This window comes from Scomber japonicus, chromosome 20, assembly GCF_027409825.1.
Source record: "Scomber japonicus isolate fScoJap1 chromosome 20, fScoJap1.pri, whole genome shotgun sequence".
NCBI classification, from domain to species: Eukaryota; Metazoa; Chordata; class Actinopteri; order Scombriformes; family Scombridae; genus Scomber; species Scomber japonicus.
The window spans coordinates 15,028,868-15,039,877 of NC_070597.1; the positions used below are offsets into that span (position 1 = coordinate 15,028,868).

At 40.1% G+C, this 11,010-nt stretch overlaps 2 protein-coding genes across 2 annotated transcripts in view; both read left to right on the forward strand.

Moving 5' to 3' along the window:
* The first annotated feature begins 232 nt into the window (after positions 1-232).
* On the forward strand, positions 233-5,043 carry LOC128381645 (glycylpeptide N-tetradecanoyltransferase 2-like). Its single transcript, XM_053341689.1, has 12 exons — positions 233-254; positions 376-484; positions 709-853; positions 1,766-1,884; positions 2,665-2,756; positions 3,047-3,163; positions 3,304-3,474; positions 3,794-3,902; positions 4,079-4,249; positions 4,369-4,536; positions 4,721-4,858; positions 5,020-5,043. Exons 1-12 carry the CDS (start codon positions 235-237, stop codon positions 5,041-5,043), a joined length of 1,383 nt encoding a protein of 460 aa, XP_053197664.1. The 5' UTR covers positions 233-234.
* Positions 5,044-6,674: 1,631 nt separating this feature from the next.
* svild (supervillin d) overlaps positions 6,675-11,010 on the forward strand; it is a 42,619-nt gene continuing 38,283 nt past the window's right edge. Inside the window, exon 1 of the mRNA XM_053341760.1 lies at positions 6,675-6,708. The gene's annotated coding sequence lies outside the window, so the exon portion shown is untranslated. The remainder of the gene's footprint in view (positions 6,709-11,010) is intronic.

Consider the following 11,010-nt stretch of genomic DNA (forward strand, 5'->3'; position numbering starts at 1 on the left):
GGTAATCTGCAGCGGTGCTGTTCAGCAGCTGCCTGACATGTCAACACAGTGAGAAGTTTATGTAATTGTTAGTATTGTTCTCAGTTATCTATCAGTTGGGTGGGAGTTGGGTTGGGTGACTGAGGCGGTCACTTTCCTCCCCTTGCTGCTTGCTGAGATAAGAGCTGAAAAACCACAAACGTGTCAGTAAAACATCTCAGTTCACCCTCAGCTTCAAGGACTGACGGTTTTACGATGACTGACTCAAACTCATTGTAAGTATGCTGGTACCGTTTTCATATTTCAAGTGTTTTTTTCAAGATAGCAGAAAGCAGTAAAATTGACTGAATATGGATTAAATATACAGGAATATCAGTGCATGAAAATGTCTTCTAGCGATAAGAAGCAGGAAGAAGCTGATGGTGGCAGTGTAAAGGAGGGTAAGAAGAAGCAAAAGAAGCAAAATACATGGAGACCACAGGGGCCCAGAGACCCATTCGAAATGGTTAGTGTCTTTGTACGAGTATGAGTGCATATGCAGATGTGTGTATGTGCTAGTTTGTGTAAGTGACTGTGTGCACACTCTGAAACTTGTGCTTTGTTGTACTTTCATGTCTTTTTTAACTGCAGGTATCAGTACTCAAGCCAGTTAATGTGTTTGGGTGACAGTCAATTTTCCATCATCTTCGGGGGGGATTATTAACCTGTCCTTTCCCTGCCCTGTTTTAGCTGGACTCTCTGCCAGAAAAGAAGCAGCAGGAGATCCAAAGAGCCCTCCACCTCTTCTCCTTGGGCTCAACTCTACCTAAAACCCTGCAGCAGGCGAAGAAACACACATACGCCTTCTGGGATACACAGCCTGTCCCCAAACTGGGTAAGGATGTCCTTTTACATCAACAAAAAACTCTCTTTACTATTAGTTGTATCATTACTGTCTTTTACAATATCACCACAGGATATCACCATCAAATGTGAAATTTGTATCATATTACCATTTGTTGTGGTTTGTATGACTGTGTTGCAAAGGACAGGACCTGCATATAAAAATATTGATGAGTGGGTCCTGTCCATATACTGTAAAAAATAATGGACATAGCCACCGTGACCTCACCCATTGCATTGTGGATGCCTGTTTTGAAGCCTTGAGTTAGCAGTTGACTATAGCCATCTTGGAACTTTTTGGAGCCAAATGTATCCATTTTTGTATGAGAGTGTGGAGCTGACTCTAAAGCTACCTGCTAGTTTGGTTAGCATTATATATTTATAGTCTATGGTTAAATTTGATCATGCTAATGCTAATTTTCACAAGACAAAACAAAATGTACTGGGAAAAAATCCTACTCCTTTTAGTACAACCAAGCACTAAACAAGATTTGTTTTGGTGTACCAAAATATTACAATTAACTGAAAACACACTGAAACAGCTATGTCTATATTTATGTAGTTAATCTCGGGTTATGCCATTGTTACGTTACCTAAACAATGTTGTCATAGTGGTGGCAACCTGCCTGTGACAGCACCCACCTGTCATTCAAACCAGCCACGACCTTAATTGTCCATAACTTTACAGCTGTCATAAATGGAGAAATTATCTAAAGAGACCTGCAGATTTTTGCACTTCTGAGTTGGTTTCGTTTTTCAGCCCCAGGTGTTGTGGATCGGTCCAATCTGTGGTTGAAAATTGCAAATGAATTCCCTTGCTCTGTATGGCATATCACTGAAATATTGAGAACCAAGTAATGTGTACATCACTTCCTTACAAAAATCTTTTGTGTTGTGTCCTCAGGTGACAGTATAACAACTCATGGCCAAATAGTAGCGGCTGAAGCCAGTGTCCGTAAGGAGCCCTATTCTCTACCTCAGGGTTTTTCATGGGACACTCTGGACCTGACAAGCCCTACAGTGGTAGGTAATGTAATTTCAGTTAACAGGTATTTAATTGCTCATTTTTAGGACATTTTAGGACATTTTGGTAAAGGGGGAAGAGTGCATTTTAGTGCTGTTAAACGGGACATTATTACTGGACATTTTGAGTTTCACATTGGACATTTTGTTACTGTTTTAACCCCAACCATGATCTTACCTTAACCACATGCTTTTGGTACCTAAACCTAATAATTTTAACCAAAAACCATGGAAAGGACTAGCATATCACATGCAAGCAAAAAAGTGTCTACATTTTTAAGCAGTTTGAATGATCATGTGATCATGTGCATGTGTAGTAGGAATGCACATGTATAATAATTCGGTACCAACAATAAATTGAATACTTACATGGATCATGAATCCATACAAAAAGCCATTACCCTCTGTAAAATAGGTACCTGAAAATAATTCTGAAAATTTTCAGGAAATAAGTATAAACTTAATGGACCAGTAAAATAAAGCATTACACAGTGATAAGTTACTGTGTGTAAAATATCATTAGACACCACTTATATGTCTCTCAGAGTCTAGGATTTCAGAGATAAACAGTTACTGTTTCATTTCATTCTTTCCAAGTTCACAGAATGTAGTGATAGCGATATATCAGTTTCAAACATGAGAACTTTTTTTTATTGTAAAAGTTTTCTTGCAGTAGGCAATCCTTTCTGCCCACTGCAAGGACAATGAAATGAAAATAATGCTTTGAAGGCCAAAGACTTAAATCTAAGCAATCCAAAAGTTTCCTAACTATCTTTTCAGCTGCAAGAGCTATGCACACTACTGAATAACAACTACATGGAAGATGATGACAACACCATCAGATTTGACTTCTCTGTTGAGTATCTGCAATGGTAAGTGTCACTTTTGATTTTGTGGGTATATTAGGAAAACTTTCTTTTATAACATTTTATTAATTTAGTCAGCGCATGACCAAGTGCATGTGCTGTTTCAACATCACCCTGCATAACATTCATACACATTCACTACTTGAAACCTATTAGTTCAACTGCAGCATACTATACTATTTCAGTCTTTGGACAGCATCATTTCTCTCCTTTGACCTTCCAGTCCAAACTTTTGAATTATCCTTACATTTATTCAGAAACATATTACTGACAGTGTCATTCTTTTCCTCTTGCAGGGTTTTGCAGCCTCCAAACTGGCTGGCCGAGTGGCACTGTGGTGTGAGAGTAGACACCAATAAGAAGTTAGTGGGCTTCATTGCTGCAGTTCCTGCAGACGTCCGCATGTATGAAACGTGAGTAGCTCACAAACATGTGTTTTTATATGGAATCAGCTTAACAATATAAGAATTCATAGCAGTGCAGAGCTACCGACCAAACTGTAGCAATTTTACAGCAAATGTGTCATAGCAAATGCTTAAAATATGTTCTGCAGGGAGAAGCGGATGGTTCAGGTCAAACTCCTGTGTGTTCATAAGAAGCTGCGCCTCAAGCGGATGACTCCAGTTCTGATCCGAGAGCTCACTAGACGGGTTAACCAGCAGGACCTCTACCAGGCTGTCTATACAGCTCCCTTAGTGCTGCCCACACCAGTGAGCTCCTGCAGGTAGGATCTGCCTTCACAAGATTGATTCATGTTTCAAATCAAGGTAAAATGAGGCTCCAATTTTCAGTTAAAGCATAGACACAAATGAACATGTGCAGATTATTTATCTGGTGATTGGTGTCAATTAACCTTCCACCAAATATCATGCATGCAGTTATTGTTTTGCACATATTCTAATTCTTCTTGAAGAAGCAACATGAACCCTTGTGCTACAATATAGCTTCAGCTAGATTCCCAATGCATTGCTACTTTTGCATTTTGCTTTGTGCATAGCAATGTCTATCTGGATCGTCCTTGACTAATAAACAAATTCTTTTAGATACTGGCATCGACCTCTGAATTTCCGTAAGCTGATGGAGGTCAACTATCCAGGTCTCAGACAAGACATGACCCTGCAGAGAGCTCTCAAAGTCCACCGCCTCCCTGAGGTTAGTTTATGCTGCCACCTACAGGTGAAAAGCTTTTAGTGCCACTATTGTCTGACATTGACCCTGACAATATTTCAGCTGACAAAGATGCATACAAAATATTATAAGATATTAATTCTAAACATCATAAATTATTTTTTCATGTCCTGCTATTTCTTTCCTCCACTTTCTCCAAGGTAACAAAGACGTCTCGCTTACGCCCTATGACCAAAGAAGATGTTAAGGGGATACACTCACTTCTCCAGGAGAACCTCAGCAAGTTTAAACTCAGCCCCATCTTATCTCTGCTGGAAGTAGAGCACTTGCTATTGCCAAGGGAGAATGCCATTGACACCTATGTGGTGGAGGTCTGACCTTACAGTATACAATGTACTTTAATTCCTTTAAGAGGGAAAACTATTTCAACACAAATCGTGTTGCAGTAGATATGTCATAGGCTTGATCCACTTCCCCATTTCACACACAGGGTGATGATGGTACACTGACAGATGTGGTGAGCTTCTACAGCATCTCCTCCAAGGTGCTGAATCACCCGGTCCACACCGAACTGAGAGCATCTTATCTCCTTTACATTGCGCCGACTGCCACAAACCTGGTGGACCTCATGGAGGACATGTTGGTCCTAGCGAAATCTGTAAGTTTGTCACAGTAAAAATCCTATTCATTAAAAAATTGTGACAAATTATTAACTTTGTTAAAAAAGTTTGAAGACACCAACAGTATTAAATGTCCTCAGAATAGATGTCAATACACTCAAAGCAACGATTATCTGTGTTGAATGGTGACAAAATAACATTTTTTTTCCTTCTTACTGACAGAATGGTGTTGACATCTTCATTGCTCTCGATGTGATGGATAACAAGAGTTTCCTGGAGAAGCTTAAGTTCAGCATCAGTGACAAGAGCCTGCATTACTACCTGTACAACTGGATGTGTCCTAACATGAGTCCAGAGGAGGTACTGAATATTCAAATAATTTAAGGCCAAAGTCCTCCATACCATTTTACTACTCTGATAGATGTGTGCTTTGGACCACAGGTCAAATGTAAAAATGTGTAAAGTAGTTTATTGAGGACAATTGTTTATTCGTTCATTGTAACAAGGTGTGTGTTTTACAGGTGGGCTTGGTGTTACCTAACTAACAGGTGCAGGGAAGATGGAGTGGTGAAGATAAAAGGACCAGAGATTGCTGGACATCAAACTGCTGTCAAAAGCAAGAATTGTGGTTTTAAATATAATCTGACAAACAGCAAAATGCACATATCAATGAAGGAAATAAAGATAAAATTCCATTCGTAAATACATTCATCATCTGGCTGTCAGTTATTCACTGGGTTCAGCATTTGTGCGACAGGAAAAGATTGTTTCTGACATGACGGGGAATTGAGTGAACAAATTCAAGTGGTTCAGAAAAATGCACCCTGTACATCCTAATACCAGTATGTGTGTGTGTGTGTGTGTGTGTGTGTGTGTGTGTGTGTGTGTGTGTGTGTGTGTGTCACCTCTGGTGACATGACACTTAACATTAGTATGACCAATACACAGATTTGATTAAAAGACAAGATCATTAATCATTCTCACTCATGCACACGTAGACAGGGGCAAACACACACACACACACACACACACACACACACACACACACACACACACACACACACACACACACAGAGAGGCACACACAGTCTAATACACATTCATACAATCTGTGCTTTGGTGTGCAAAGAAATCCAATTTCAGTGTGCATGCAGCAGATGCATAATGTCAGGCATAAATGCAATCAAGTTAAATCTCATTTAGACATGATATAAGATGTCTATGAAAATCTGGGGGGGGGGGGGGGGGGTGTCTGTGGGTGATCCCCTGACAGAAGTTTCACAACGCTTAAGTAAACTAGTAACACATTTTTTAAAGTTACTACTTTAATAACATTTTCTGATATACTTTAGAACAAAGGTCTGTTCATTTACAGGTTATTACTGCATTGGGACAGAACGATATTGTACGTGCACAACCTCAAGTGAACAGCAGGGGGAGCTGCAACCTTAAAGTTAACTGTCACTGCATCACATACATCGCCTGCTTTACATTTTATTGCTAGGTGTGCAAGAAACAAAGAAAATCACTTAGAAACCATGTGTGTGTTTATCGTGCGTACTGCACTCAGACAAAAAGACAAATGCATAGATACTAAAAAACCTGATGCGATGTTGCCTCCACGTTCTGTTGAAAGTACAGCAATTACTAGTTTTCAGAGGGGAAAGGGTACAGCAATATCATAGTCAAATGAAGAAAAGTTTACCTTTGACAACCAAAGTATCACAGTGCATCAGTGCAGTCTGTGAAGCATTACCGTGCAAGCAATTTGTAAAGTTGCTGGTCCAAGTGGTGTCAAATATAACTATTCAGAATCCAGTTTACGGGTGGGAAAAATACTGTTCTGCGACTGGATTTATAGAAAGTCTATTTTTAAATTATTATTATTATTTTTTATAAAGCTCGTTTATATTTGCATGCAACGTCCTTATCTGTCTGAAGTATTTACTGCAGTTATCAGGTAACCGCAGCGTTTCTCTCTAAAAGTGTTGCTACAGCAAAGGAGAAGTGGGCGCTTACCGGAGGCACGCGAACGCTTCACAGTTTTGACCAATCAGCAGCCAGAGTGCGTTTTAAGTTTTGAAGTGACTGAGAGCTACCAACAGTTCTCACCGCAGACTCTGCAGCCGTGCTGGACTTAACCGTGTCTCCTCTCTGTGTCCGTGGAGGATGAGTTTAGGAAACCAAACTGTCTTCTAAAGAAGGCAAGTGTACGTTTATTTTCATGTTTTGTGTGTCACTGTCGTCGCTGACTCGTTGCTGCCTGTTGAACGTTAACTAACATCCACTGCCGACTTCCTACAACTCTACCACCTTTAGGTTAAAGCTAGCACGAACTTTACAAAAACATAACTGGTGTGCTTTTAAAAAAGTTAAAGTTTACTATTGTTTCGCTTTTGCTTGAACAGCTGTCTCTCAAGCGTCTGTAGATAATACCGCAGTGGACGCTATGTTCGCTGACGCACAAGCAGACCTCCATTGCAGGTATGTTATGTATGTTACAGTTACAGTTGCGGTTTGCGTTGTTTTTTTGTAAGTTAGTAAGAAGCACGTCATTGTAGTGAAAGCTGTCAATTGCACTGATTTCACTCTAAAAAAATAATTATCTCACGCTAAATGGTTCCCGTGAACGATTGAAAGTATTTTATGTGTGTGTCAGGAAATGCTCATATGTGTCAGTCATGTTTTTTTAGGTGCAAACATTACAAATAATGATACGATGCGTAGTTTTGTGTCGAAACCTTGCTGTAGACACACTCATGCAGATGTCATTGCATTAGTCAGTGTTGTTTCCTTCCTTAATCATTGGCCTGGTTCTCACGTTTACATACAGTGTTAATCATATTTCTTGCTCATACATGCTGCTTGTAAAAGAGCCTACTTACTAATTGTTCCGTTTTGTTGAGGCAACCATGAACTAGGGTTGTATCCTGCAACTCTATACCACATTGAATTACGACGCTGTTTTTTTGCCAGTCCCTGTGTGACATATCAAGTGACGGCACATCCAAACCAGCTGGTTTCATCCTTTGACCCCCCTTGTTTCACTTCGGACTCAGCAAATTGGAGACAGAGTGTGAGAGGGGTGTGAGCATGAAAGTCTGCGTTCTGCAAAAACCCACCTGTGAAAACAAAAGTGATAAGAATGTGTGAGAAAGGCTTTAATGTTCAAAACAACACAAGCTGAATTTTTTTCAGTATAGCCTCTGCAGTTTTTTTTTATTTTTATTATCTCTGCTGGAGTACAGAAGTTATGTGGCGTCACTAGAAAGTTGGCAGCCAAAGTTGGGAATCAAAGTCATGTTTATCTGTGCCAAAGTGCCACAGCTATGCAAACACTTGTAACCTGCTTGTGTAATGTGTACATTGAGGCGGATGAGAATTGCTTGATTAATGTTTATATATGGTCACTGTACTCTTTGTGTGGTGTGGCCTGTGTTTATTCAGTGAGCATTTCTTTCAGCAGTCATTTTGCAATGATTTGAGCTGGTCCTGGCTCTTATCACTTTCCGCCAGCTTGTGAATTTAAATGTTTATGTTAAAAATCATATAATTGTTTAGTGGGAACAAACATTACATAACCTAACGTTAATTACACTGTATCTTGTGTAAAAGTGTAGGAGGCACTCTATATTCCTAAAAACCGCTATATATTTCTCATGTGTGCTGCCAATCATTATGAGGGCTAATTTTTTCTCTCAATATGGAGAATATAATAAAAGGAATTGAAGCTTTGTATCCAAGGGCTATGGTATTCAAGACTTGCCAGAATGTAATTTTCCCATTGTAAGGCATCTCAGTGGCCTGTGTCACAACAGCCTTCCCAAGAATGTCCTCACCCAGCTGATGTTGAGCAAGACAAGAAAGAAGAGTCGTGATGCACGCCCTGATAAGACCCACTCAGCGTCTGTATGTTAGGTACTGAGCAGGAAAGCGCTTGTTTGTTTTTCTCTTGAAATCATTAATAATGGAGGGAGTATTGTGTCATTGTTACCAGAAAGTTTTGTGGACAAAGCGCAGTCTGAGCGATTTCCAGCAGAGCAGTTGAACTAGAAAGTGTCCGACCAGGGAGTGGCTCTTGTTTTGCTTTTTATTCTCGCTCTCCGCAAAACACACTCAGCTGCTTTTTACCTGGCTTTTCTTTGGATCACGTAAAGACCCCAATCAAAGAGACCGACGCCCCATTGTTGTCGAGCAGAAGTGAGTGTTATGTAGTTGAGGTAAGTGTTATCATTCACCTGAACGCCTTGTGTCAGTCTGGGAAGGGGGGCTGGTGTTGTGTTGCCCTGCAGCGATCTTGTTACTCAATACTGGCTCGAGGGCTTCTGTGGGTGGAGGAGCGTGCTGTGGATGTGAGAGCTCCTGCTGCAGAGACTTGTCTTGTTCTACACTGGAAAATCAACATGCGGTTCATTTAGTTGATGTTTTTCCTCTGAACAGCTTGTCATGAGTACAACTCTGGATCAAATTTCAATTTCTTGATAATTAAGATCAAAAGATAACAATGGCAAAAGAGGGGAAACCACCCCCCCCCCCCCCCCCCCCCGATCAGTTCTGAGATCAAGAGTGATTATTTAAGAGTTTTAGATAAAGAACAGGGTTTTAAAATACCATATGTGATATTGACCTCCTCAGCTGAACAAGCTCCAGTGCTGACTAACTTGATCCTGAAGCCTCTTGCTGTTTGGAGGCGGTGTATTTATAACTGTTTTTTTGGCTGCTGTGAGAGGACTTTCCCTCGTTTTTTAAAGCCGCCTTTGTTCTGTATGTTTTGCTGCTGTTGAGCCAGCATGCTGTCATAAAGGTGAAAGTTTAAAAAATTTGTTTGGGGAGGTCAAAACTGATATATGTGTAAAGGACAACTGTATTGTGAGACCAACACTCCAGTACGACCCTGATGAAAGCCACCACAAGCATACTGGTTTCAAAATAAAGGCTTTCAGGTGTTGGCCCCTGAAGAGCAGTTCCCTTCTCCATGCACCTCCAGAAACCTGTACACCTCAGTTGTGCCGGAAATCCCCTCTCAGTTTTTCTTTAGTGCAGCGAGTAAATGTGCTTCCCACGGAGTGTTGCTTAGCTGAAAAGTAATTGAAGGGATGTAAAAAACCTGCTTGTTAAATTAGGATTGTAAATTAGATTTATATGGGTAATTAAGGTTTTAACAAGCCTTGAAGAGGAGAGGCCCAAAATAAGCACACTGACTACATTGCCTCAGTTAAGTTCAAAATTAGTAGAGAATGACTTTTATGTTACGTTTATGTTTTCTATTTTGGATCAACACTTGATATTTTTGGATTGAATGCTCTCCTACATTACATATTCAGTCTGTTGTCTTTATTGAATCTTCAAGTATTATTCATTCCTGCAGCTGCAAAGAAGCAGTGAAGGAGCAAGATGGACTATATTATGAAGACTGAGGAATCAGTTTAAACTATTCATAGAAAAATGTCATAAAGAAGTGCTAACCTATGAGTAAGTAATACATTTATCACAGTAGATATTGTTTCACATGGTCAACAAACGGTCTTAACTCAGAATTTCTTTAGCTTCAACTGTTTCTGTTACTTAACACTTTGGTAACATTTAGCTGCTGAACTGTAAAATCTGGCTGCAAAATGTCCACCCGCCCAACCCCGTCTCTCCCCTCTCTCTGGGTCTGACCTATCCCCCCTCCTCAGCTCTCAGTAGAGTTTGATGTTGGCCGCACAGCCAAGAAGTTATACAGTACAAATATTTATACAGAGCAGAAAGGATGTGACAATGTGAGCAATAGGAACTCCACAGGGAAGAGTGCTAAGGATTGCCCTCAGGCTAATCTCCACTAAGACATATTTATAAACCTGGCTAGCAGTTAGAGTGGACCGCTTCCAGCTTCAACACCAAGACGCTAACTGTATTTGGTCAGCAACTGCACAGCCAAGACCCACTTCAATGACATCTTTTAACCAGTGTAACATTTGCATGGCAAATAAACATATGGTTATACTTGAGACTTTCATTTGATTTGCACACATATAATAGTTTCCATGCGTAAGGGCAGCACAAGGCCTCCCTCCATACTACATTTCACTTTGTTTTAGCTCTGTGCCAGAGCAGATTTTCATCTGACACCATCGTCAACTGAAAATAAAGCCCTTACAATGAAATATCACAGAGTGTTTTCAATCTTAAGTTCAAAACAAGTGAGTTTAACAGCGACTTTTATGTCAGCTAAGGTTTTAATGCCTTTATATCCATGTGAGTCACAGATGTTGCCATGAAACATCGATTAATAAAACTGGCACAAACAAACTTGTCTTTGGTATACCATGTGCAGGGATTCAGTTTAAGTGTTGCCTTTAAACACAGCAGCACTAAAAGTAAACTGAAAAGGCAGTTGTCTTGAGTTGATCTCAATGGTTGCTGAGTGTGCTGTCCTCATTCAGCTTATTTTGTAAGATACACGTAATACACTGATTCCCGTATCAGTCAAGATTTTGCTGTAGGGCCAAATATCAGCTTTACAGAAATGA